A 26,890-nucleotide genomic window follows, 5' to 3' on the forward strand; every position below is an offset into this window, starting at 1 on the left:
TGTTTCAAACAGGTTTTAGATACAAATTTCAAGTATAACGTTTAAAACTTACCGGCACATAGAAATGAACTCCATTTGTCCGGTTACAGATTTCCGGATAACACCCACACACGGAGACTCTTGAACATTGGAGGACTTCCAAAACCTACACAAATCGCCGACACAAACTATATTTGTCCGGATATTGTCGATTTGATACAAATTTGGGGAGGGTGCAATGAAATCGCGCCGACCAAACCGATCCACAATCGAACTGATTGGTTGAATTTCATTGAGAAGGTTTTGATTGGCTAATAATTTTGAGCTCATCTGAGGTAGCCAATCAAATCGATTTAAATTTCAACCAGAAACCATGCCACAACACGAAATTTCACTCGAAAGCACAATATGATGTGTATTATTATTGTGGTCAAATTTGCTTCGTCACGTCACGCGATACCAGGGCCACCAAAACCCACGCAAGTAGCAAATTTTTCCTAATTCTATTGGGTGAAATTAATTTGAATCAACAGTTTATTGGATAAAATTGAATGGCATCGAACACCAAAAAAATATATCATGAACCTCGCTTTGGTGCTTGTGGCCTCGTGACGGCAGCGCCTGCGTCGAATCATGTATGCTCTACGAATCCGCAGACGGTTGAAAGAGCGAAATTTCATCAAGTCAATTGCACTCATTGAATCCCAAGAGATGAGTCCATGGTACACCATGTACAAGACCCGAGATGCACAGTCATTTGTCGCGACTGTGTCGGTAACACCTGATGCATTTGATTACATCTTATATTACTTTAAGCACGAGTATCTTGTGCTTTCACGACCTGGTAAGAGTGGCCGCCCTCCTCGCATACCAAAGAAGTACGCTGTACTAGCGATGCTACTGCACTTTTCCACAGCGGCTGTGGAAGGCAAGACGTTACACGAGCTCTTTGGCCTGGCCCCGAGCACGTTTTGTCGAGTGCTTCGTCGTGCCGAAGAAGCCCTCGCGCGGACGCTAAGGCGTATACCTGACGCGTCAATCCGATGGCCTTCGAAGTCACGGCAAGCTCATTGGGCCTCCAAAGCAAACGAGCGTGAACCGCTGGTGCAAGGTGTATTCGGCTTTGTCGACTCACCATCGCGTTGTGGGTATGTGCTACCAGCCTTGCTGTATTCGAGCTCAACTTTAGCCCAGCCGTTTTTGCCAAGAGGCAATATCTCTTGGACGTGGTCGAGCAAGAGATCAACCGACGCCGCACACCAACTCTTACCGCGCCCTTTGCTTGCTTTCGACATGACTCGTTGGAAGTTGAAACGCGATGTCCACGAATATTATTGGTGGGAACGTGAAGTCCAATCGTTGGCTTACCTCCTAATATTTGTATAAATAATCAAAGTAATTTTGTGCGATGTGCAACACAAACACCACGATTTGTTGAGACCAAAAAACAGCCTCAACAAATTGCGAGAGGTCAAACACATATTTTTATTTGATTTTTTTTATGTCAAGGTCCACACAAATTCATTTGTGTAGGTTTTGGAAGTTCTCCATTGTGCAGTCGAGATTGATTGATTGCACTTTCACAGACATCAAATACTGTAAATAATGTTACAGTGTCTTTGCACGCGACGCAAAGCAAATATCCATAACCATAATCAAAGGTATATAATCAAATAGAACTTTTTTATTGAATTATTGGCTTTGCTCACGCTCAATTTCATTTGATTCTTACGCAGAAACCAACACTCCTTCGTCGCGCTCTTCACTGATCCCAAGTGATTCCATGGCAGAGATGTCGCTCATCTCCAAATCGGCGGCTATTTCGACTGCAAGGTCGTGCATCACCTAGCCCACTTACTCGTCCGCTTCATGGCTGTCCGATCTGGTTCGCAACAGTAGTACTCAATTTCTATTGGCTATAAATAAAACATATGTTTGCTCTCCTCCGCTCCAATTTCGCACAAAATAGTGCTGTGTCCACCACACTCCTAGCAGCCATATTTGCATCATTCCACACGATTTAAAGGAGTTGTATAGTAGAAGACACTGTTGCGCCCATTGATCGAATGGATGATGTCACGAAGCATTGCCTCGTGTAGGGTAGCCTTGGCCTCTAGGGCTTGAAGACGACTATTTGTTGTTGATTCTTGCGATTGCTGGTCCGCAGTTCGACGCCTCAACAATCCGTCCTTTTGCTCCTTCATGGCTTTCAGTTGCGCTGGTTTCGACAGATTGTTGTGCCAAGCAACTTCATTCGCTAACGGACCATCAAGAGTAAATATATATGACTAAGTTGTACTTACGGTTTGGATATCGGTACACCGGGCCTGGTTCAACTTCGTTGGGTGCATGGAGGCCTTTGTGCCATTTCTCGTGTGGGTGATACTTGCCAAGTGATTCATGTAGTGAGACTTTAGCAAGAAGCACCCAAATTCGTCAACGGTGCATACGACTAGCGGCGATGGGGCACGTTGGGCTTGTGTAGCCGAGAGAGGAGGTTCGTCCATAGGTAGAATGCCACAAATTTGAAAATGGCTGGCACCATCCAACCGCTGTATTCAATTTAGGCAGGTAGGTATAATCTTTTACAGGTTATGCTAACGGCTGCTGCCATCGTAATCGTTATAATCACCCGTGATTTCACCGATGTGAATTTGTCATTTCACCGTTGAAAGGAACAGTCAGTGCATCGTGTGGAATGATGCAAATATGGCTGCTAGGAGTGTGGTGGACACAGCACTATTTTGTGCGAAATTGGAGCGGAGGAGAGCAAACATATGTTTTATTTATAGCCAATAGAAATTGAGTACTACTGTTGCGAACCAGATCGGACAGCCATGAAGCGGACGATTAAGTGGGCTATGCATCACCTTGTCCAGGTCTTGTAACGTAAGGGACCAATCTAAGCACACTTTTTCATCTCGTCGTGGTAAAACTCTCGTAGTTTCGCCCTGAGGAATCGGACGGAAATTCCAAATTGTGCTCTGTGAAGCTGAGATAGCGGGCTATCATATTCCGTCCAATCTATCGAGTTTCATTTGCTTTTGACATCGTTAAATCAGATTTTCTAAGCAGATTCACTGATATTGAGAGGACCAATTGAAAGTGCAAACAAATTATAGAAAGATGCATATTTTTTGCAGGGATAGGGTATTAAATGTTGTAAGGAAAATATAATAAAAAGACAGGTATACAGGATATACCATTATATGGTCGATGCCTCTCGGGTGACATTTCCGAATTTGCAGCAAACATGACATGCAACCAAATGAACTGCACAGCCAAACTTGTAGCACTCAAAATTCTTTCAGCCGTTTCACCATGAAAGAGGAATAAAGATGGGAAATTGAGCCCGATGCAGAAACACATGCAACAGTAGACAAATGAAAATTTGGAGTCATTGTCTTAGCCCAAACATTTTGTGATCCTTTCAAAGCAATAACAGTACTTCCCTTTTTTCTCGAGGCAAAGGCCGTTTCGTCCATGTTAAAGATTCGGTCAGCGGTGAGACCGTTTTTCGCGATTGTTTCGGACATTGTCTCAAACAAGCGCTCGACTGCAGCAAGGTCGACGTAGTTGCGGGCATGGCTGATGACCTGGGCCATTCGGCGAGTAAGCTTGGGATGTCGCTGACGGAACCGCTTGTACCACCCACTGGTGAGTGCTGCTTGCGCTGGGTTGACATTGCGCAGTAGCTGGGTGGCCTTGACAAGGACGGCCTGGCGATCAGGTGGGTTGCCATCTTGTTGCTTGGCACCAATCCAAGCAACAAGATCTTCTTTGCACATTTTCGGCAGGACTGTCTTCGGTCCAGGCCGCTGTCGCAAAGTCACCACGCCAGCCTTGCGAGCACGGACTGCCTTCATGAGCGTATTGTACGGGATGCGTGTGTCTTGGGCGACGGCTTTTCCCTTCATACCATCCAGCACTCGCTGTATGGCAGCGTCCAGCTCCTTGGGCTTGTACAGACCACGTGGTCCGGCCCATGTCGGCGCCAAATCAACACTGACATGGTCAGGACATCATATTATGCAGGTTTTGCCGCGAAATTTTTCAGGCCAGTGAATGGCTGTTTGAAATGCACCTTCAATTGGTCCATGCACCTTAGATTGGTCCCTTACGTTACGCTCAGCAAAGCACACCCGGTGGCGAACGTTTCGCGGCCACAGGCCATGGACCAACCGTTCGACTTGCAAGCCTCCACCACAGCCTGATCGCACGTCGGCACTTGTGGGCGCGTGTTGTCCTGCTACATCACAACTCTTTGTGTGCCGTTTGCAGCCCCTTTTTCTTCTTCGCTGGGATTACGTTCTCAATCAACAACTTCTTGTAGACAGGGCGTTGACGTTCATTGGGCGGAGTACCAGTGTAACTGCCGGACGATTGAGCGACGAACGGGGTGGGATTTCGCCGGGGAGCATGTACTTTTGCGATTTAGCTTTTTTCGCGTGGAATCACTTCTTATCCATGTGGATCTAGTCGTACATGTCGGCGAACTGAAAGTTGCTGTTGGGACGAATGAAGTGCATTGGCCATTTCACGCGGGAAACTGTGTTACCATATGCGAACGAAACATTGACTTTCACGAGTCCGCGTTGCCAACGACAGACACCGAGATGGACTTTGACGACGAAGGGCCTCTCAGTGATGCTATTCTAATGCGTGGGGTTTACTGGCCGACAAAGGGTATCAAGGCTTGAACCGTCTGATCCGCGCAATTATGCCAACGAAAAAGCCGGCGGGTGTGATGTTGTCGCAATCTGATTTGTCTTTCAACGACAAGATTGCGAGAGATCGTGTGATCGTAGAAAACATTTTTAGTCGCCTAAAAACATTGTGGGCTATAACTAGTGATAGTTATACGTGGAAGAGGGATCACTATGATCTCTTTTTCCAAACTTGTGTTGCTTTTACGAATGTTCACATTCGTATTGTACCTTTGCGGGAAGCGGATGGGCATGACCTGAATAGGTATGTCAATCGACTGATTTCTATTGGAGATCGAATCAAAGCACTCAAATTCGATGTTTAAGTGTCGAGAAAAGCGCAAGCTGCTCTTAGGTGCTTTACTTCCCACGGGAGAAAACTTGCAGCATGATTCCGAGAACTTACAGTTAATTACGGAGTTTTACGACAGCAACAATAAAATTAGTCGTATTTTTTATTAGGAAATAAGTAAAAAATGAAACCAAAGTAAAAGCAAGGGATTTTACATCGCCGATTTCGGAGAAAACAATTTTTCCCTATCCGTAGACTAGATGGAGCCCAATTCGTGGACTTCGTGGATGATCGGAGAGGTCATGGTGAAGCGGTCCCATGGGTCATTCTCCGTTAAAGCGTTGGGGCTAGTAGGGACGGCAGAGGGCATACAAAGCATTCAATTAATTGAAACTTATGTTGTGTTAGTTCAGTTGTTCTATCTGTAGGACGTTCCAAAAGACAAGCAGTGGCTTCCATCCAAAGTAGCACGCCTCGGCAACTGGCATCAAAGCGCCAGCTTCGGAGGAGTGCTTCTGTACTAGTACTTATCTGGCACTTCTAAGATATCGTTCATCAGCGACTGGTACAACTCCGGCCGGATGTATTGCTAGGCGCGGCCGACTAAGCTGTAGCGTCGGCAGAGATAGGCACCGTACTATGGCGCAACTGAAACCGCATATTTGCATAACCAGGGCTGACACAATAAAAAGCTCACTCCCTAGGGCCCAAGCGTCACCAATCTTCCGTACCTATGGTGATCAGGGGCTATAGGTCAATGATATGGTATGGGTGCACATGTAGACGACGCGTAGCAAAAAGTAATGTTCGAAACTCAGCTGAACAAAGTAGTAAAGGGGATACCCCCTTTACCACATGGTCCGCTGGGATAATCCCGTCGGGCATAAGCCACGTTATGGTAGTTCTATCGCTGAAAGCAATTGGACCCTACTTCATAACAGGGCAAAACTACACAGTTTTTACTTTTCCCTCAAATCCAACAATTATTTACAATCCTTATTATTGCGACTTACTACGTATACTGTTAGTGCGAACTTTCTCGATAACCCTAGCATTCCAATACTCTCGATTCACTCCTAGAAACATGACAACTTCTAGACTCTCAGGTGTCATACGTTGCCGCAAGGGCGAGTACACCACCTTCGCCCTGGATAACATTCTCTCTACGATATTCGACGTGGGGAAAAACAACGGAGGTCTTCGTACCCCATGACCACTTGGTCCGACAACTTGGCACTCTTCGATCGCAGGATGTCCATCGCAAGACCTGCACTGGCCTCAGGGCGCTGGCTCGCAGGGGAAATCACCGTCGCGATTTCAAACCCAGAGAGTGCCGAACGCTCGACCTCCGTCAACTCACCAACAGCACCGTCGATGACGTTGATCACTGCTGTCTCAAAGTCGGGATGCTTCACGATCGCAGCACGCGGGCTGAGGTGGTGGGACATCGAAGGAAACTAATCACACAACGCATCCATGAGCACACGGGCTTCGCTCAGCGTCAAGTCTTCGCGTTGAAAGGCAAGCGTAAAGCCTTGCATGACATCCAATACAGCCCGGAGCGAGTGCATGGCATCGATCTCAACAGGCGCTGGGAAGATCGCCCGCAAGTCCGTTATCGCCGCCAAGTGATCCTTAATTTCGAAGAAACGGGCCACCATAGCGTAGGTTGAGCTCCATCTTGTATCGTTCCTCAGTTTGGGGGGCAACGGGGTCAACAAACGTAGCGCACTTCGATTTTTTACGTTGCGCGCTCGCAGCATGACACAGTGGATACGGTCCGAGAGGTTCTTGTGCTCCTCCATCATACGTTGAACGGCGAGATTGAAGTGGTGGCTCACACAACCAATGAGGGGGACGTTGAGTAGACCCGCTATCCGCTGGTTCACGGAGCAGTTGTCGCCAATGACGAACGTGATCGCATCCAACTTCTTGGAGTAGAGTTCCTATGTCGCTTCAATAAACGCAACGTGTTGTGCAGCCGAGTGGTCACTTTCGTCCAACATGGGTGCAAATGCCAGCATAGGAGTTTTTACAACGTCATCAAGACAGAACGACGCCATGATGCAGCAATCTGAGGTTACCAGTCGTCGAGTACGATACCAAAGAGTTCAGGGAGTTGCTGCTGGATTTTTGCTTCCACAGCAAAACAAACGTCGTTCATTGTCGAGCGTAGCGTTGGCGCTGTGGTTGCTTGGAGGCCGAAGTACTTACGAAAGGTTTCGTCTTCGACCGTGGAGAAGGGAAGGTGATTGGTCACAACAAGATCCATCCATCCGAACAGGGCCTTTGACGTGTCGGAGACGAATGTTGCGACTGGAATCGCCGGCGTCGACGCACGGAGAGCGTCGGAGTGCACCGTGGGGTAGTCCGGATGGCGTGTCATAAGGCGGCTCATCAAGTTGGTGAACCCTTTGCCTTGTTGTTGCGCGACATGCTTGGTGCAGAGGCGACACTCAAATCGCCCAGTATCTTCCAGAAGGCTGAAGAAGAACTTGGCATAGGTAGCGGAGGTAGTTGGTGGAAGCATGTTGAATTGAACAAAATGACTGGTAGTATGAAGCACGATGTGTATGGTCAAGGGGCCATGATGAAATAATTGGTGAGGAATGCCCTACATACGGGAGCCAATCAAACATCATTACCCCCCTAGGGAAATTATATTTGACAAAACAATACCCCATATTAGGGGAATTGTGGCCCATAGGTTTTCCCTACATAACGGAGGGACTATCTCTGAGCGTCGGGCGCCGCCTAAGTTGCTTTTTAGTAGTTCCTACAAGTGTATACATGTGATGGTGCACGGGATTCTACTGTGTATAAATATGGAGGTTATCTTTAACTTGTTCTCACCTCTGGTTGACCTCCACTTCATGTGGGTCATCCTCGCGTCCACCCTCCACGCTCCATTTGAAGTGCCAACAAAAGAGAAGTCAACAGATCTGGCCAATCACAAGTCAACAGATTTGGCCAATCATGGTCGAGGATTCGAATCCCCAAAATGGACCAATTTGAGGGATTCTAGTACTAAGTTCCGGAGATTTCCTCAACCCTATAAAGCTTCAGAGGTTATTTTAAGGATAAGGATAAATACTCATCTCCGAAATCTCCCTATTGTATGGTAAGGAATTCGCTCGATACATTGGTTAATCACTCCGTGACATGCCAAAAATATTTCAACTTCTTCCAGTGCTGTGTTTTTTTCGAATAAAACAACGTGACTTAGGCAAATAGAATGTCTCCTCCCAGAGATCCAATCACTGGTCAAGAGGTCTATTATATTGAGCCCTTTGCGCACGTATTTTCAGATTTTTCTAATTTGAAAATTTGCAGAGATTACATCAATTTTTGTCAAATGTCATGTCCTGAGGTAGTAACAGTTAACTGTAAGCTTAAATGCTGGTGTCCGGATATATTCGGATATCTAGATCTGGCACCCTTTCAGCATCGCTCCACCGAAATTCCGGCACAAAATTATTTTGCGCAATTATTTCGCGAATTTTTTGGAATTCGGTTATTCTTACTTCAAAGTATTTGTTGGCAACGAATTCCTGCATTTCGAGTGAAAAGTATTTGATTTCAAAGGTATTCTCGCATATAAAATGTTGCCCAAAATGAGCAAAACCATAGAATAGTATTGGGCACATAGCCGCATTCATCTGAGGGGACCGGCGCGAGAACGGACCCTTCCGACCAATTGCAGCCATCTTCTACCTGTACGAGACACCATCTACCCACGCGATTGAGCAGCATCCGTCCGTGAGCTTGAAATTTGGCTTGGACTGTCCATCGTTGCCCTAGCATGAGCGATTCAGACACCGACATGGAGACACCTGCCGTCGGTCAGCCACACAATGCACTGCAACATGCTTCCCGCCATAGCAATGGTGCCGTCGATCATACCCACGCTGCATATCATCTGCTTGAGGGACACGGCGGGGGGCGTGTACAACACCATGCACGGCTCGATCACGACAGTCCAACTCGTCGAGGGGGTAATGCCGCTAGAACGGACAACCAAGGGGTTGCTGCATTCTCGTCCCATCCAAGTGGACAAACCAATGCAAGGCGTTCGGTGCCTGGTTTGGACGTCGCGTCAATGAATTCTCCTGCGAGTGTGGTAGCTGTTCCTTCCACTCGCCTTGCGCTTCCTCTGTCGTCGACCAACTCAGGGAACAACAATGTGTTGCTGGCCGCGCTGGGTGGTACTCCCCGCGGCAATAGCCAGCCGCCACCCCCCCTTTCCCGTCAACATACTCACTCGTTCTTTCCTGGATCGGATGCCACCAACCACGACGAAGAAAAGCCGCGGCACCGTGCCGACGTCCTAGAGCCAGACGACGTGCATCCTCCTCCTGGCACGAGCTATACTTCCGCCACAACCACCAGACGAAAGCGCGACCGCGACGGAACGGCATCGTCGAATGGCGGCCCTTGGGGGGACGTCTCGCTCATCTCGTCCGACAACGACGAGGAAAAGGTCCCGATCATCGATCCGTCCGAGCGCGTGGAACACCGCAGCACCAAGTTGGTCCGCCGGGAGATTGTGATCGCGTCGCCGTCGAACGGGATGGACGACGACAACGACATGCCGCCCCACAAGGCCCAGCGTCCGCCGCCGCCGCCGCAGCAGCACCATCTCGGCTTTGACGTGCAGCCGGTGGACATGATTCTGCATGTGTTTTCGTTCTTGGTGTACTCGGACGACGTGTACCAGATGCAGCTTGTGTCCAAGCGATGGCGCCAACTCACAAGCACCCCGAGCCTGTGGCGCGCCTTGCCGGACGTGACGGCGGACGGCGGCATCAATTGGCTCAACTTTCGCAACCTCGGCATCAAGAACAAGGGCACCGAGGGGACGTGCTACCGCTGCTTTCAACGGAGTACGGGGCGGGTGCTAGCGATGAAGCGGGCGCGGGTCTTTCCCAAGGTATACTATTGCCATTCTTTACCCAAAATGTGGTTAACTTTTGAGCGGATTCACGAAGGTCTATCATCTATTACTGACTTTTGTATGGAAAAGAGATCGTTTCCAGTATATGACACGAATTTCAGCCCCCCCACACACGAATTCAGTGTTGAATTGGTCCAAGAGTGAATTTGATTGGCTACTTGATTCGTGTTGTGGGTTTTGATTGGTTGATCTTTGGTTGTCTGCCGATCGATTGGGTTCTTTTGCTCATTCGATTGAGAACCCAAACACTCCAATTTGGAAAATCGACTTGACAATATATATATACTCGTCGTCATCGGCTTCATTGTATGACATATAAGTACATGCGTCTGCTCTACTCTACGACGACGACTCTGTCTCATGGTTTTACGTTTGTATGACGACTGGACATGCCATACTGTATCGCAGCTTAGCTGACGTGTGTGTGTATGTCGAGTAGGGCGAAGGCGTGCCGTACTACATGCTGCGGGAACTAGCGGTGCTCCAAGGCATAAAACATCCCCACATTGCATCGCTCGAGATGATTTCCCTCGCCAAGGACGAACTGCATGTGTTCTTTCCATATGTGGACAAGACCCTGCATGAAGTAATCAACCCCACGAGCGACCCCAGCGGCGGCCGCGTCCTTCCCGAACCTCAAGTGCGCCCTACTCCTCTTGGGTTTTCATTGGTATGTATCATCGTTTTCGCCGTCGTTTTTAGGTGCGGCGGTTCCTCCATCAATTGCTCGATGCGATTGCGCACTGCCACAGGCGCGGCGTGCTGCATCGGAACTTGAAGCCCAAGCACTTGCTCATCGACACCAAGTCATCCGACGAACTAGGTACAACTACGATGACTCGTGTGCTTATTCTTGTATATATATACATGTGACTATAGATCGATAGATAGGTCTATGTAGTAATTTATATCGTCGTCATCTTGTGTCGGCATGTATCGTGTTTTACGTGTCTCGAAGTGTTGAAATCTCCATAATCGTTGACGTTTTGATGTATATATATATATATATGTTTGCCTGCTACAGGTAATATTGTGCTTTTAGCGAAAAAAATGAATAATATTTTTGTGCGGGTTCACCAAATCTATCGGTAGATTGTTTGTACTGGGAATTTTACGTGTACAAGTGGTGTCGCCTTCACACTATTTAAAGTCTCACATGGATTTCGAGTTTCGGGAATTTGATTGGCCACTTGACAGTGTTTTGGGTTTTGATTGGTCAATCGTGAGTCGATGTTTTGGTGCTACTCGCTCATATTCGATTGAGCACCCCCCCTCCAAAGTTACAAATCCACTTGACACTACTACTACTACTACTACTAGTAGCAGTAGTAGTAGGAATATCGGCTCGTTATGGGGAGATCCGTCGTGGCAAAATTGTACAGTTGTTGACCGTTCGTTACCGTGGGCTCTCCCACAGCCATTGTGACGTATATATCCAAATATTTTGATGGTCATTCTATTAATAGTGTGGTTTGTCGTCTAGTAGTACTAGTAGAACTCGTAGTAGTTAGTATTCGGGTTATCAATGAAGTTGTGGATTTTTTGATTTTGGTAGACGACGCCGAGCTGCGCATTTCAGACTTTGCATTGGTGCGCGCGACGGGCATCCCCCGGCGGACGTACACGATGGAGGTGGTGACATTGTGGTATCGGCCGCCCGAGATCCTCATGGGCGTGCGTTCGTACTCGCCGGCCGTGGACATCTGGTCCATCGGGTGCATCTTTGCCGAGATGGCGCAGGGCAAGCCGCTATTCACGGGCATCTCGGAGATCGACCAGCTCTTCCAGATCTTCAGCAAGCTGGCGACGCCCACGGCGGCCACGTGGCCTTCGTTTACGACGCTCCCCAACTACCGCTTTGAGTTCCCCAACTGGACGAGTCGGCCGTGGTCGCGGCTGTTTCCCACGCTGAGCGACTTGGGCCTCGACTTGCTCTCCAAGTTGCTCACGTACGACCCCGACGAGCGCATTTCGGCTGAAAACGCCTTGCGACATCCGTACTTTGCAGGCTTCCAAACGTTCCCGACGCTCGTGCCGTCGATTCCGATGGCCGACATGCGCTTTGCGATGCGGCGGGCGGCGCTGGCCGACGGCGGCGCGTCCAACGTCCAAGTCATTCCAGAGCACATTGACCTGTTCCACGCGTACTTGCGCGAGTCGGAAGTGGCGCAGTGGAGGGATGTTAATTACCTCAGGTACAAGACATTTGTCGGGATTTGGATATATATATATACATTCGTGATTGATGGATGCAAGTACATGTTTGCCTTTGATGTGTGTGTAGCTCTGGTATTGTGTGTGTTGATATTGAATAATCAAAATATTTATGGTATGTGTTTGGTGGTTGAATCGTAAATATATATATATATTTGATAAAGCACCCAATTGATTGAAATATTCCATTTGTATAATTGATTTGAGCGTACATTGAACTATATCTTTACGTTGATATATCATGGTGCCATATACGGTAGTGTTGTGTTTGGTCGTGATGTACCTATATATATATATATATATAATCTTGTGTCTAGTCGAAAGCGCACGCAGTCCCTACGCCCGATCCATCGCTCCATGCTAGTCGACTGGCTCATTGAAGGTACATTGGTCGTCGATATATATATATATATATATACATCCGCCCATCCAGTCGGGAACCATATATTTATAAATTTATAGCACCATAATATCTTGGTCATCAACAATCCAGGTCGTATTTTCCAATCTTGACATATATATATATATATTTTTTTTCTATTGTTAGTCGTGGACGTGTTTGAAATGTGTTTGCGGACGGCGTTCTTGGCCGTGCACTACACGGACCGGTACCTGGACACGGAGATGGTGAAGAAGACCAAGTTCCAACTGCTGGGCGCCACGTGTCTGCATGTTGCTTCCAAGTGCGAAGACGTGTCGTACATTGGCGTGGAAGATCTGTCCATGTGCGCAGACAACGTGTACACGTCTGTGGACGTGCTCAAGATGGAGGAGCATCTGCTCAATACGCTCAACTTTACGCTCTCCGTGCCCACGGGTATATATATATATATTATATATATTATATAGTAATGCTGTGTGTGTAGTGCTGGATTTCGTCAACATTTACCAGAAAATGATGCCGCCGCTGACCCAGAAAACTGCCATGCTGGCGCAGTATTTATCGGAATTGGCACTCCAAGAGTACCGATTTTTGAAATATTTGCCGTCGTGTGTGGCCACGTGCTGCTTGTCGTTGGCGATGTACTGCATAGAAGGGTACCCCATGGTACGACGAATATATATCTATTGATTGGAACTATATATATATATATATATATATATATATTGGATAGTGTGTATATATTATATATATCTAAAGAAGAGTGTGGTTGGTTTATTCGTGTGACGGGGTGATACTGCTATCTTAGACGCCGCAATTACAAGCCGCGTGTGGGTACTCGTACGCCGACATAAAGGAATGTCTCGTCAAGCTCCAAGACGTGTACTCGTCTGCGCACATGAACTTGCTCACAGTCGTCAAGAAGCGGTACACGGACGAAGACCGGTGCCAAGTCGCGCAGTTGCTGCCGCCCATGACGTACAATATGACGTACTAACCCACATGATGATCATCATCATGGTGGTGGTGGTTGCTAAACAACAAGAAGTATGCATGGAGAGAGAGAATGTCATTATAATTGTTTAGTCGGGATATAAAAGGGGATAAGAGATCAGGGGGGATATAACAGGGGATAAGAGATGGTGATCGAGGTTAGTTAACATGATGCCATGGGCTTGCGAGGCGGGCGCACGGGTTGCGTGACGTAGATGACACTTGGGTCGTTTGGGTCGACAAATGCTTTTTGCTGTTGCTTGGCCACAAACGATGCGTCGATGTCGCCTAGTATACACGAGGGGTTAGAAGGGGACAGTGGGGGGGATAGGGGGGGTAGTGGGGAGATAGTGAGGGATACAGTAGCACTAGACCTTTTTTCTTTTGCTCCATGAGTTTGAGAAACACGGTCAAGAAGGTCCCGGTGCCGCCGTTGTTGAACGACACCTTCCAATGGATCGGCGTCACGTCGTCGTAGTTTGTTTGGTCGGTTGCCTGCGACACAGGGGGTTAGATAGTTGTAGGATGGGTAGTTAGCTCGTTGCCATACAGGGTGGTGGTGATGATTCCAAGTATACTGATGTAGTAAGAACAATAATATATGACATCTAGGGACGATATGTATTGTACGGGGAAGACGTCGCCAGAGATGTTGCACGCGCCAAAGATGGGCTGGTTGAATTTATCACGACGGACATTGTCGAGGGGGATTTCCTAGCATGTTGTGGATAATTTAGGTGAATAATAGTAAGGAGACCTCTCAACCACACGACGATAGTTATTAGGTCGTACAAACGCTTCAAAGAACGTGTCGTGCTGGGTCGTGCCCTTGTCGGCGCAAAACACGAGGCGCTGCGTCGTGATGTAGATGCGTCCGTTGGCTTTAAACTTGGATCTATGTACCAGCAGCCACCATTCGTGGGCAGTTAGTTGGAATACTGTCATATACCACGTACAGCGCCCCTCGCGCCTCAACCATGTGAATGAAGAAGGCCTACATACATACCCTGACGCAGTAGTACAGGTAAAGGAAACCCCCGGGCGTTCGAGAATGAACATTTCGTCGTCGTTGGCGAGGGGCATGAGCTTGCCGTCGTCCGAGAAGAGCGAGAGTTTGAACGACATGGTCACGAGCGTTAAGGGTAGATGGATTGGATGCGAGGATGGATGTTGTATCGAGAGCTATAAATACACAGACAACACAACCGAACCGTCGTTTCTGTGCTGCGGATTACGCTAGGCTCTGATGATATTATGGCATCTACGTGGCAAGTTACAGTAGCTCTCCTCCGTCACGGAGCCTTGGATGCTCCGTGAGGTCAAATTTGGCGCGCCAGCCACTTTGACATTGTGTTCGCCCCCGCGAACTTCAAACCTGTATAAATGCATAAACCTGCACAATATAGTAGTAGTATTGGCATTTTTTTGTGTTGCAACACGAAATGATGTTGATGCTCCGCCTGCCACTCCGCTTGACGCGGCAATGCGTCCGCTACAAGAAGACCAAGTCCGCACGGGCAGAGGTTCCAGGTAGACAAGAAGATTATGATGATGATGCATGCTATGCATGATGTACGTTGTCGCAGGAAACAAAGGCCAGGCGTTGCAAATGGCCATTCGGCAGATCGAAAGCAACTTTGGCAAAGGCGCGCTCATGCAATTGGGAGCGTCTGGCGTGGCCCAGGACATTGAAGTCATTTCGACAGGATCGCTGTCTCTCGACATTGCACTTGGCATTGGGGGACTTCCAAAGGGGTACGTACGTACGAATGCACTAGTAGTAAGTACCCATCATCCCACCAAGGCGGGTCGTGGAAATCTACGGCCCCGAGAGCTCTGGCAAGACTACCCTCGCCTTGCATTGCATTGCCGAAGCCCAGAAAAAAGTACCATATTTGGCCTCCTTCAGTCCACATACAGTAGTATATGATGGGCTCTCGTTCTCATGACGGCGAGTAGGGAGGCACGTGCGCATTCGTCGACGCCGAGCATGCCATCGATGGTCACTACGCCAAGGCGTTGGGTTCGTCATTAAATGAGCGTTGCTATCCGTGCTGGAGTGACATATGTCACTGTTTAGGAGTGAACATTGACGAACTGTACGTGTCGCAGCCAGATTCGGGCGAGCAGGCGCTCGAGATTGCCGACACGCTGATCCGATCGGGGGCGGTGGATGTGGTCGTTGTGGACTCTGTGGCGGCGCTCGTACCCCGCGCAGAACTGGAGGGCGAGATGGGCGACCAGCAGATCGCCCTGCAGGCTCGCCTCATGAGCCAGGTCCAGCCAACCTAGCAATCTTCACGTCTTTACGAGGCGCGTCTTGGCTGCTTAGGCCTTGCGCAAGTTGACGGGGTCGCTCTCCAAGTCCAACTGCATGCTCATTTTCCTCAACCAAATCCGGCAAAAGGTAGAAAACCCTACCGCGAGCACTTTGTCATACTAAACCAACCGTCGATTGATTGGGTGACAGGTGGGGGTGTTGTTTGGGTCGCCAGAAGTCACGTCGGGCGGCACGGCGTTGCGGTATTATGCATCGGGTACGTGTCTGGCTTGAGGAGGTGCTGCCACGTCATAAGCTGAATGTGAGTATAGTGCGACTGGACATTCGCCGCAAAACGCAAATCAAAGACGGAGACAACGTAAGGCCTATCAAGTGACGTGATCATGCGATTACGTATACCAATCAAATGACGTGATCATTATTGATTAGGTAATCGGCAACGAGACGGTGGTCAAAGTCGCCAAGAACAAGCTCGCGCCTCCGTTCAAAGTCGCCACCTTTGACATGCTGTACGGCAAAGGCGTCGACCGCGTGTCCGAAGTGGTAATTGTGTGGACAGATTATTCTATATATTATATATATATATTCTTGGACTGATAATTCTATATTTATATTCTATATGCATGGTTCTTGGAGAGATTATTCCATATTTTTATATAAATATTCCTGGAGAATTGTTCCATGTTTTGTATACATTCTTGGAGAAATTATTCAATATTTTATGTAAACATTCTTGGAGAGATCGTTCACTATAATATTGTGCATTCGCCATAATCTTCCAAATTTCGCATGGTTTTCTATTCAATATATTGAATCGCATTGGAAATTCGGATTGGCTGAATATTCTTGTCCTTTCTGTAAGAGCCAATCAGATCCCCTCAATATTGGATCAGCCAATAGTGTCGATTCGGTGGTGAGATTCAATTCGACGGGGTCTGGACGTTTGTACTGCATCCCCACAACATATACACATATATATAATCTTGGAGACAGGTTTCCATACTTTATATATATATATATATTCTTGGAATGACGCATGTGCATGTACTAGTTGGACCTGGGTACTGACATTGGAGCACTTAAACGATCAGGATCGTGGTATGCGTACAAAGACGGTAGATCAACCATCTATATATTCAACGGACTGAACCGCTGTTGCTTGACGTAGAACCCATTGGCCAAGGCCGAGTCAAGGTATATATATATACAAGGGGAAGGTTCTATATATATATATATATATATATCCTTCCCCTTGATATCAATATTGGACATGTATCTGTTGGTGCTACTCCATGAGCTAGCATGTAGTTGACGTTCATGATGATATTGGGAATAAATAGGCCAAGCAGTTTTTGGTGGACCATCCCGAGATTGCAAGTGGCATCGAAGCCGACATTCGTCAAACCCTGCTCGCTCGATCCCCCACGAACATCGACGACGAAGTGCCGTCGGAAACCTCGGAAGAGGTAGACACTCCACCAGATGCTGCTTCGTTGGTGGAAGGTCCGCCTTTGGTCGAAGACGCCGAGCCCCGTGTGGACGACGCCCCTGCGACAGTGTCACCACACTCGTAATAACTAGCACTACAAACGAAGACAGTCTATACTTTCACAGTATTAATTCTGTTCATCTTGGATGCCTTGCTCTGTGATGGAGTACATGGCTTCGGCTTCGGGGAGGATGGGCGAGTCGACCACTTTCATGACGCGATTTTCTCCGCGAGCTTTCTTGAGCCGCAGTCTAACGATTTATGATCCCATGAGTTATGATAAAAATAACTTCACACTAAGCAAATATCCACATAAGAAACATCTACAGATATGCCATCACGAGAACGAATGTCCCTTGACAACAATTCTTTGTACCTTGTGCACGAAGCATGCGCCATGATGTTGCCGCCGATGGGCTGCAGCGGGTCCTTGGCAAACATGCCTGAATCTGGGTTGGCAGTCATCTACTTGGGTTGTTAGTATAGGGAGATGTGTTGGATAGCATTCATATATGCGTTGCCAAATATAAACATAACGTTTTGTAACGGTGTCACATGAGCGATTCGTGTGTGGTTATTGTATTCATACCTGGTTGGTGATGACGACAGCGACGCCGAATTCGTCGGCCATGCGGGTCAATGCTCGCAGGAACCTAGAACACTGTTAATTCAATATATAATCATAATTCTATCGAATTTCAATATATTATTTCTAATAATATTTGTTTCGAATGTCATTATTATCCAAGCAAAACTATACCAAACACATTATTAGTCCTACTAACACATTGTTCAACCGGACCGTAATAATAATATAAATATAAAATGTGCTTCTTTCATTAGTCGGAATATCGTATCCAACAGAGAGAGACCAGCAAAGAAGTATAATGGAATATGCTCAACGTACTTGGCCAATTCTTGCTGCCGCGCTGCCAATTCGCCGCGCCCCGAGTAATCTGTCCGGAACAAAGCGGTGGCGCTGTCCACGACCACCAGCGCATACCGCGACTCGGCCATCATCGCAGACGCCTGCGATAGCAGCTGCATCTGATGCTCCGAGTTGTACGCGCGCGCAAATGCGACGTTGTCCAGGACGCTGTCGCCTACAGACAGAGTTGACATGGGGTTGTGGACGTATGGGTAGAAGGCGATGTACCGTCCAAGCCGTATCGCTCGGCAATCGCGACTAGTCGTTGGGGGCGAAACGTCCCTTCTGTGTCAATGAACAGCGCCTTTCCTTCTCCGCCACCCTTGTCCACGGGCAGTTGGCACGTGACGCATAGCTGATGGCAGAGTTGTGTTTTTCCGGTGCGGAATTCACCAAACAACTCGGTGATCGATCCAGTTTCAAACCCCCCTACATCACGTGTCGACATGAAGCGTACAAGCGTGCGTACATACCTCGGAGCAGTTCGTCCAACGCAGACGACCCCGTCGTCAATGTGATCAAGTCCTTACGGCTCTGCATGACGTCAGCAGCCTAATGTCGATAATATACCGAATGACCTTTCTGACGACCCCCCTCCATCGAGTACGTACCGTTGTAAAGCCCACGTTCACCATCTCGCGGGATGCTTTGAGCATTTTGTCGGCTTTTGCTTCGGTGATACCTTTGATCCCTATGAGCTGTCTCTTGGTGGCCATGGCAATGGCGTCCACAGTGTGGAACCCCGCTTCCTTGAGCTTGTTGATGTCAGATGCGTTCACGCCTGATTGCTCCAGCGCACTGATGCCACACGGGCCCTGCAAATGCGCACCGTCACCACCATCATATTCGTCTGCGGCTTCTGGCTGTTCGTACTCGGCCGCTCGGCTTCCCATCATGGCGCTCATCTTGAAGGAACGTGGGCGAATTCAAATTGCATCGTTTTGTTCGGGACGATAATTTAAATAATGTTGACCCACTATTTAATGCTAAATTGACACGATTCATACAAACATCTAGATAATGTTTTGTATTAAACCAAATTAAATACTTTTCGCGGGACTGTCTTGGAAAAGTTGTCTCCCGCCAATACACTCTACCACATTTGAATAATTTAAAACGTTTAAAACATGACGAACACCTTTTTAAAATACTCTCTTGTTTTAATGCAGTTGTTAGACTCGTAGTCGTCCATTCACGGTAATGCAAACAGCCAGTACGAGACAAAGCGATGGCTTCAGGCTACTGGTACAAATGCAGCGGTTATTTCACCAGTATCGGAAAGGTCTTCTTGGACGTTCCAACGTTCATGTCATTTTAATTGTCTGGAACACGGTTTTAAAATTACATGGGGATGTTTTAAAATGTAATTTTAAAACTAAAAACCAAAATGTTAAAGACATAATTCCACCACGAGGAAACAACATGGAGGAGGAGCTCGAGCAGAAGATGACGTTTGTCTTGGCCGACATCGACGCCCAATTCAGCAAGGCCCATGAAGCAGCCACGAAACTCCTTCGTAGAGTTCGCAGACATAGCCAAACCACCCGCCAAATGCACGCGCATTGCCGCTTGTTCCATGACCTGTTTGTTCAACTGCAAGACCAAGCGGCGGCGACACCGTCGTCCAGTCATGCGTCGCCAGCGCATCACCACGACCGACCAGGAAATAGGATGAACATGAGCACATACACGGACATTCAGGACGACATGGAGGCCGCGGAGCATTACGACTCGTTCCTCGACGCCGACGACGAGTTTGTCGACGCCACCGTACAGCTCAAGACTACGACGCTTGTCCAGCCTCGAGGTAGCGTCCCTGCTGCCACGACGGCAAGCTCCACGTCGCTTAACGAGAGCAGCATCAACATTTCCATGGACATAACAGGCAGTCCCATGCCCCCGCGACACCATCTTTCTCGACCGCCCGTCCACGTTCACACCCCTGCAGCTGCGTCTTCCTCGCAGCAAGAAGCATCTTCGCATCCCACTCCCGCGTCACCGTCCAATAGCAGCACTGCCTCATACGTCCATCTCCCACTTCTCCCCACTCCGGAAATGCCGTCGCTGTCGCACAGGGTTCAGCTCCTCCAAGCTCCTCCACCTTCCACATCCCATGCTGGTGGTCTTGACGAAAGCGATTCATTCCTTGGCGTGCCCAGTGATATTGCGACGCCAGACATGCACGTGTTGAGTCGTCCTTGCCTTTCCCCCGAGGCTTCGTCTCCAGGCTTTCCGACATCGCCATCCCCATCTCACCCAGCGCCGCCCTTCGCTTCTTCTTCTTCTCCATTGAACACGAGTGTCATCGCTACCTCGAGTCCGCATGCCCACCACGCCGTCCAGACCCCTCCATGGCACGCCACGCCCGGCGCGCCATCGTCCGACTTTCGGCGGCGGTTCAGTGCCGCCTCCGAGTACCGCACTCCCCTGAAATCCAAACCGCCGTTTGCTGCCGACGACGACGACGAAGACATGGACCATGACATGGCGTACCCCAACATCGACTCGCCGGTGCTGGCGTCGCCCCTGCTCAGCACCAAGCTCAAGGTGCTGACGCCGCACACGCCGCTGTCGAACCGTATCGCAGGCGCGTCCACGCAGACGCCATACCGAAGTCCATATGCGTCCACGATGTTGTCGTCGCCGTCGACGCCGAAAATTCCCATATTTGACCTCGCGCTCTTCCCCGTGGCGTTTCAGGTGGGTTTATTCCTGGGGAATTGTCCCTGTTGTGTGAAAGATTGACTGATTGATGGATGGATTATGCCTTGTAGAAAGGCGAAGGGGCGTATCAAATGACTCGGTTGTACAGCTACTTTCGCAACAACCCAACGCAAGCCATGGTATGTATACTGTACAAACCACAAGTGATGACTGTATATTTGTATGTAGACGTTGGCTGGCCTAGTCGATAAACTAGACGATTGCGAGTCGGAGCGACTAGAAATTCTGCTGGATACGCTCGTGTCCCGCCGCCTCTTGCGGCCGTTTGTAGTCGAAGGGGAGATGTACTGGCAGTCGTCGTTCAAATAACGCACACAACAATACCTCTTAGTGTCGATACGGACGTCGAAATGTACTGTAGGATGAAGTACGTACTCCATTATGACCTAGAGTATCCACGGTGGTACTCAAATATAGAAGTACTACTATTATAGGTACATACAGGGCCATCGGCTGTTCCTAGCCATCCATTTCAGTATTGTACCGACTTTATTTTGTGCTGCCACGTTGACAACATGAAACGCCTCGTGGGAATCCCGTTCAGTACTTTTCAATAAAACGTGGACGCCATCCAACTAAAACGTACTACTAGTAGTAGTACTAGTAGTACTTTATAGACGTTTTATGGACACACATATTACATACCGGTAGGGATAAATCCCTACCCAAGATCGCGACCAAGGTCGTCAACTATCAAAACTCAAAAGTGCAGCGGCATCCATGACAGAGGCCGATTGCCACGCATTGCCAAGAGTGTCCACGATGCCAGAGAGCAGCGGTAACGACCCATCACGTGATGAAGACCCGGCGGCGACTCATATGGTGGCGTCGGCTTCCACTGCATCCATCATATCCATCACGTCGGAGATGTCGGTGGCGGAAAAGGACCGCCTGCCGCTCGCAAGTCATTTGGCCAAGGCGGCGCAGACGGGCGCGTCCAACTTTGTGTTGGCGTACAACGTCCGAGCTGGCATTGCGCTTCTGTCCCGCATCGTGCAGCTGATTCAGAATCGGTATCCTCCACGTCCATCACGCGTGCATGCGTTGTTGCTCCTCTCTCTGATGATGATGGTCTCGGTAGAAAGTTCCGCGATATCGTGAACCTCAACTCGCTCTTGTCTGAAAAACACTTGAACTTCCGCGTCGAAGCCGTGTCGATGGGGCTCTTCATCGGGTGCTTCACCGGCGGGTACGAAGCGCTCCAGGCGGTTCTGCGCAAGCTGCGGCCTGACCTCCCAGCTGCCACCCGCACAGTCGTGTCTGGCATCGTCGCTGGATCGGGCATCCTCTGTCTCAACCCTAGCCGGTACTACTTCCCATCCCAATGACCATGACGATGCCGACTGTGGGTCTCATCAGGCGGCGGTCCCTCGCGCTGTACACGTTTGTGCGCGCGCTGCAGTCCGTGTACAACATCGCCAAGGCGCGAAAGCTGTGGCACTTTTGGGGCAGCCATTGGCCTCACGGCGACGCGCTCTTGTTTGGGGTCGCCAGCGCCCAGGTTTTTGCGTGTTGTTTCTCTCGTGCTGCTGCCACGTCATACACTCTAAGACTGTATATAGGTCATGTACAGCTTCATTCTACGCCCCGAGATCCTTCCGAAAGAGTACTTTTCTTTCATCCATCGAGCGGGGCCTGTGGCTATGAGGGTGCTTCAGTTCACCCAGCGCACATTGCGTGGTGCGGCCGTCGAGCCCGCCGACGTGATCCGATTTTTAGACGACAAGGCGTCGCCTGTGGTGTACAACATCGCGCACAACCACCCAGAGGTACGTACTACCTAAGTGAATGTAGGGTTTCCGGACTTTTTTCTTGTAATTGGGCTTTTTATTTTGATCATCATAAAAATAACAGCATGTTGTCCAGTATCTCTAAAATATTCACCTAAAGAACAACCTTAAAAAAAAAATCTCTTTAATTTTTAAATGTCAAACATTTAAGTTTGTATGAAGTTTGGTGTCTATAAAATTAATCCCGCAATTAAAAGAAATAAGGCATGAAAAAAGTACTTCAAAATAAAAAGTCAAGAATTTAAGACTTTTTATTAAATTTAAAAATAAATAAATAAAATTATATTGTACTTATTGAATGAATGGCTGGTAGAGCTTGCCGTGCTCGCTCATCCACCACGGGTCGGCGTCGTGCACTTTGGGATTTGGGATGACGTTTTGGAATGCCGCGCGCCGGACGTTTCCCTTGTACTTGTCGCTCAACATTGTACCGAGGGTGGTGCTCGATTTGCACCGTTTCGTCAAGGCGTACGTAGCGATTACATGTATATATGGACACGGGTGGTATAAATAATATCGCGGTAGACCCGTGACGACAGTGTTGAAAGGGACGTGGGGCGGCGTGCGGTCCACTGCCTTCCTCGGCACGTTCGTCGCATTGTATCAAGCTACCGTGTGCGTCCAAAGGCTGATGTTTCGTTCGGATTCCAAAGCTACGTACTTTGTCGCAGGTACTTGAGAATCAAGTACACCAAGACACATGACTGTGGGGTAGGACTGATAGCGTCGGGTTCGATTCTGCTTGAAGCCAAACATCGTCGATCAGGTACAGCGATGTGTGTGATTTTCAGCGTATTCATTGTATTCTAATATACTACTAGTATACATTTAACGATGTACGGCCAAACAATATGGTGATTGTTGATTGGTTAAAATACCTCAAAAGTGTAATTTCATTGGCTGGGTCATATAAAATAATTCATTCGAATCAAACCTAGTTACTGGAAAGTGTATGAACGGGACAATATATCAAGTAGAAATCGTTGGGTATGTAGAACTGGCGCTGTACGTGCTTCCGCGAGCGTTGGACTTGCTCTACATCACGCTGCGAGACAAGCGCGTATTGGCTGAGATGGCGTACGGTGAAGTCATGTTGTTTGCATGTTCGATGGGGACGCTTATGTTTTGCTTTGAGGTACACCAAGACTTGGATGATGATTGATTGATATGTTGATAGCATGAGAAGCAGCACTTGAGTCCGTTCGTGGAGCGGTTGCTCAACCGATTCCTGCACTCTACAGTCAAGTCGTCGTCCACATGTATTAGTAAGAGTTAGAGACCCGGCTCGCAGCTGACATAACCACGGGATGGGAAGAACTTGGTTTTACCAATCAGTCATTTCGAGAGGCAATTGTATAGGGTGCGTCTGGTAACATTTCAAAAATAGTAGACCATTTTCTCGCAAAATGGAATAAACGAAAAATGTCGCTTTCAAAATAGAGGTAAAAGGTCCATTTTGTACTACTACGTAGTATAGTGTTTTGGACCTCTTCAACGAGTAAATCCCACGTGTAATTATAGGATTTGGGTTAACAATGTAAAACTCTAGACATGTTTCAATTTGAATCAGATTTGTTGAATTCGGCCCAAAAATGGCGTTTTGGGCCTGAATATTGCAATATTTCCGGTTACCAGACGTACCCTTACTGTATTTAATTATCTCAATTATGTTTTCCCATTTTTCCATGCTCATAAATCTCTCCAAACCTAGTTTTTTCGTTTTCAACCAAGCCCAAGTTCAGATGCTGCATTCCCACATCCCGTTCCGTGCTTTATACGCGATTCCTCGGGTATAGCGGGATAGCAGCCGTACAGTACATGTAATATGGACTCGTCCTACAAAATGGACCATTTACCTCCTTTTTGAAAATGGTATTTTTCGTTTATCCCATTTTGCCATAGAATTGAATATTATTTTTGAAATGTTACCAAACGCACCCTAAATTATTGATTCAAGACACTGGCAATTGCAATTTGTTGTAACGCGAGATCCAATCAAATACTTACAAGTAAGTTTATTGAATTGATCAATGTCCATCAACATACTTAATCTAACGTTAACCTTTTGTATCCAAGTACAAATATAATAATTTCAATAGCGTTAATAGACAATTAAATTGCAATGGCAATAAACGATTAAGGGTGTGCGTCTGGTAACCGGAAATATTGCAATATTCAGGCCCAAAGCGCCATTTTAGGGCCGAATTCAACAAAATCTTATCAAAATGGAAAGATGTCATGTTTGCAGACGTTTAACCCAAATCCAACAATTCCACGTGGGATTTACTCGTTGAAGAGGTCCAAAACGCCACATTACAAAATGGACCTTTTACCTCCATTTTGAAAATGACATTTTGGTTAATCCCATTTTGCGAGAAAATCGGAATATTATTTTTGAAATGTTACCAGACGTACCCTACCCAATATTGTGCTTTTCAGTCAAATTTGCCTATTTTGGGGGATTGATGAATAATCGCCAACTAATCTAGCAAAGGAGTATGGTTGTCTACAAAGTATGAAGGCTAGCAAAGGAGTATGGTTGTCTACAAAGTATAAAGGTTGCAATTTGATTGGCTAAAGAGATTGATTTCTGCCTTGCAGTCACAAAGATCCCTCTACAACTTAGTTTTCTATGAAAATTCTGATTCGGCTTCATGGATTGGCTATAATTAAAATTAACACATCGTGGTATTGGATGGTAAGCAAGGTTCATGAATTCATCAAGCGCAGGAACTTCTCCATCGATCGACACACATCGTGTCAATATTTCATGCATTTTTTGCCCAAAATTGGAGTAAATCAGTTCAAATTGAAGATAAGATCATACGACTACCGTAAGTTTCGAAACTGCCAAATTCGCAATATTTCATATTTATATGACAGTTTGTATGACCCTGGAATCATCCCAATAGTTAGTATAATACTAGTATACTTCAAGTAGTAAGCAAAGTGATCACGTACTTAATCGAGTACATATTCCTTATAGACTGTTAATCGATTAAATCGCATCTTGTAAAGTACGATTAGTCGAGAAATAAATGAATGCCTGAAATCCATTGGCACAAGCCAATCCTGAATGGTCATCACATCGCAAGCCCAAGACGCGCCGGTGTCGTTGTCCGGCCTGTTCGCCGCTAGCAGCGACTCGGAAGCTGATGAGTTCGAGAACGAGTTTGAGATCCAGAACATCTCGATCGGAGACGACAAGTATCGCATCCGAGTCTTCTCCTTCCACGAGGCGAACGCGAACAAAGTGTGGCCGGGGATGTTCAGTCTCGCCGACTTCATGGACTCCCATGTCCGGTATAGTACCGGTCGCATTATGGAGCTCGGTGCCGCTACAGGTGCGTTGGCCATCCATCTGCGGTCGTCGCCCCGCAACTACGACGTCATGACAAGGTAAGCCCAATGTGCGTCGATCAAAGAAGTCACATGAAGCGTCTCCCCCCTAGCGATATTTGCGACGACGGCGCTGTCGCGGCCAACATCGAGTTCAACTCGATCCTGAACGGTACTGCTGCATGATGTTTCCTGGATGTCTCAAAGCCTGCGGCAGGACAAGCGATCGGGTGTCATTATGCGCACACGTGGGGTACTGGATGGGCCCATCCAGGCCAAATCCGATTCGTGATTGCGTCCGACATCCTGTTGTATGTGAGGTAGAACACCCCATTTACAATGTCCCCATCCTTGGACAGTCGCAATGCGACTCACGAGTAGCGCCTATGGAGCGCTCGTGGAAACGCTGCTCGAGATCTTCGCGGTGAACCAAGCCGAAGAATTCCTGATGAGCTGGCGCCGCCGCATCGCCGACTCGTCCATCTTCTTCGACCTCATGAAAGCGGCTGGCTTCCGCGTCCATCACCACGGATCTTGCATTTACTCGTTCTTCAAGCCCGACTCCACGAGTCCGTACCTGCAGTCGCTGCTTCTGTTGCCTCCTCATTCATTGAACAAGCAAAAGTAATTAAAGTAATATTGCTGAAACACAAATTATTTGATTGGCCGGGTCCATGTAAATATAAAATAAATCAGCCAATCATAGGACAAGAATTCTTATTGTCAATCAGACTTCAACACCAAGCCAATGATCGGAACCCAATTTATTTGATTGGCCAGATCCATGTAAATAAAGAATTTATCAGCCAATCATGTAAT

The 26,890-nt window shown here is 47.8% G+C and overlaps 9 protein-coding genes across 16 annotated transcripts; 6 read left to right on the forward strand and 3 right to left on the reverse strand.

The window, feature by feature from the left end:
• Positions 1-690: 690 nt before the first annotated feature.
• H257_07325 (hypothetical protein) lies at positions 691-1,828 on the forward strand (the record flags this gene model as incomplete). Its single annotated transcript, XM_009832803.1, has 2 exons — positions 691-1,090; positions 1,716-1,828. 2 exons carry the CDS (start codon positions 691-693, stop codon positions 1,826-1,828), a joined length of 513 nt encoding a protein of 170 aa, XP_009831105.1.
• Positions 1,829-6,079: 4,251 nt separating this feature from the next.
• Positions 6,080-7,507, reverse strand: H257_07326 (hypothetical protein; the record flags this gene model as incomplete). The annotated part of the gene is made up of 4 exons (XM_009832804.1): positions 6,080-6,140; positions 6,184-6,434; positions 6,531-6,923; positions 7,076-7,507. 4 exons carry the CDS (start codon positions 7,505-7,507, stop codon positions 6,080-6,082), a joined length of 1,137 nt encoding a protein of 378 aa, XP_009831106.1.
• A 1,106-nt stretch (positions 7,508-8,613) lies between these two features.
• H257_07327 lies at positions 8,614-13,654 on the forward strand. Of its 2 annotated transcripts, XM_009832805.1 has the most exons (8): positions 8,614-9,907; positions 10,371-10,571; positions 10,634-10,754; positions 11,487-12,126; positions 12,463-12,527; positions 12,693-12,962; positions 13,012-13,193; positions 13,336-13,654. In XM_009832805.1, exons 1-8 carry the CDS (start codon positions 8,780-8,782, stop codon positions 13,522-13,524), a joined length of 2,796 nt encoding a protein of 931 aa, XP_009831107.1. In that variant the 5' UTR covers positions 8,614-8,779; the 3' UTR covers positions 13,525-13,654. The 2 variants fall into 2 exon arrangements, with proteins under 2 accessions (XP_009831107.1, XP_009831108.1); XM_009832806.1 differs by lacking the exon at positions 13,336-13,654 and having other exon boundaries at positions 13,012-13,223.
• A 1-nt stretch (position 13,655) lies between these two features.
• On the reverse strand, positions 13,656-14,700 carry H257_07328. 2 transcript variants are annotated; one of them, XM_009832807.1, is made up of 5 exons: positions 14,527-14,700; positions 14,313-14,415; positions 14,151-14,234; positions 13,895-14,015; positions 13,656-13,808 (listed from the first exon to the last, which is right to left on the reverse strand). In XM_009832807.1, the coding sequence occupies exons 1-5, from the start codon at positions 14,643-14,645 to the stop codon at positions 13,684-13,686; spliced, it is 552 nt and encodes a 183-aa protein (XP_009831109.1). In that variant the 5' UTR covers positions 14,646-14,700; the 3' UTR covers positions 13,656-13,683. The 2 variants fall into 2 exon arrangements, with proteins under 2 accessions (XP_009831109.1, XP_009831110.1); XM_009832808.1 differs by having other exon boundaries at positions 14,071-14,234.
• A 252-nt stretch (positions 14,701-14,952) lies between these two features.
• On the forward strand, positions 14,953-17,415 carry H257_07329 (protein RecA). Of its 4 annotated transcripts, none has more exons than XM_009832809.1 (12): positions 14,953-15,050; positions 15,107-15,275; positions 15,325-15,406; positions 15,480-15,543; positions 15,601-15,797; positions 15,853-15,927; positions 15,991-16,057; positions 16,113-16,159; positions 16,231-16,344; positions 16,853-16,916; positions 16,970-16,995; positions 17,142-17,415. In XM_009832809.1, exons 1-12 carry the CDS (start codon positions 14,963-14,965, stop codon positions 17,373-17,375), a joined length of 1,227 nt encoding a protein of 408 aa, XP_009831111.1. In that variant the 5' UTR covers positions 14,953-14,962; the 3' UTR covers positions 17,376-17,415. The 4 variants fall into 4 exon arrangements, with proteins under 4 accessions (XP_009831111.1, XP_009831112.1, XP_009831113.1 ...); XM_009832810.1 differs by having other exon boundaries at positions 16,853-16,899; XM_009832811.1 differs by having other exon boundaries at positions 16,853-16,995.
• On the reverse strand, positions 17,082-19,141 carry H257_07330 (DNA repair protein RAD51). Its single transcript, XM_009832813.1, has 7 exons — positions 18,830-19,141; positions 18,692-18,770; positions 18,447-18,647; positions 18,198-18,393; positions 17,880-17,943; positions 17,667-17,755; positions 17,082-17,541 (listed from the first exon to the last, which is right to left on the reverse strand). The coding sequence occupies exons 1-7, from the start codon at positions 19,121-19,123 to the stop codon at positions 17,418-17,420; spliced, it is 1,047 nt and encodes a 348-aa protein (XP_009831115.1). The 5' UTR covers positions 19,124-19,141; the 3' UTR covers positions 17,082-17,417.
• Positions 19,142-19,615: 474 nt separating this feature from the next.
• On the forward strand, positions 19,616-21,412 carry H257_07331. 2 transcript variants are annotated; one of them, XM_009832814.1, is made up of 4 exons: positions 19,616-20,918; positions 20,993-21,061; positions 21,111-21,309; positions 21,363-21,412. In XM_009832814.1, exons 1-3 carry the CDS (start codon positions 19,641-19,643, stop codon positions 21,249-21,251), a joined length of 1,488 nt encoding a protein of 495 aa, XP_009831116.1. In that variant the 5' UTR covers positions 19,616-19,640; the 3' UTR covers positions 21,252-21,309; positions 21,363-21,412. The 2 variants fall into 2 exon arrangements, with proteins under 2 accessions (XP_009831116.1, XP_009831117.1); XM_009832815.1 differs by having other exon boundaries at positions 20,993-21,309.
• Positions 21,413-21,595: 183 nt separating this feature from the next.
• H257_07332 (hypothetical protein) lies at positions 21,596-24,149 on the forward strand. The gene is made up of 9 exons (XM_009832816.1): positions 21,596-21,955; positions 22,024-22,248; positions 22,302-22,443; positions 22,505-22,711; positions 23,046-23,200; positions 23,258-23,403; positions 23,448-23,498; positions 23,728-23,867; positions 23,910-24,149. Exons 1-9 carry the CDS (start codon positions 21,663-21,665, stop codon positions 24,006-24,008), a joined length of 1,458 nt encoding a protein of 485 aa, XP_009831118.1. The 5' UTR covers positions 21,596-21,662; the 3' UTR covers positions 24,009-24,149.
• Positions 24,150-25,801: 1,652 nt separating this feature from the next.
• Positions 25,802-26,725, forward strand: H257_07333. 2 transcript variants are annotated; one of them, XM_009832817.1, is made up of 4 exons: positions 25,802-26,131; positions 26,185-26,243; positions 26,289-26,391; positions 26,453-26,725. In XM_009832817.1, the coding sequence occupies exons 1-4, from the start codon at positions 25,809-25,811 to the stop codon at positions 26,697-26,699; spliced, it is 732 nt and encodes a 243-aa protein (XP_009831119.1). In that variant the 5' UTR covers positions 25,802-25,808; the 3' UTR covers positions 26,700-26,725. The 2 variants fall into 2 exon arrangements, with proteins under 2 accessions (XP_009831119.1, XP_009831120.1); XM_009832818.1 differs by having other exon boundaries at positions 26,289-26,324; positions 26,396-26,725.
• The last annotated feature ends 165 nt before the right edge of the window (positions 26,726-26,890 follow it).

This window comes from Aphanomyces astaci, assembly GCF_000520075.1.
Source record: "Aphanomyces astaci strain APO3 unplaced genomic scaffold supercont1.15, whole genome shotgun sequence".
NCBI lineage: Eukaryota > Oomycota > Saprolegniomycetes > Saprolegniales > Verrucalvaceae > Aphanomyces > Aphanomyces astaci.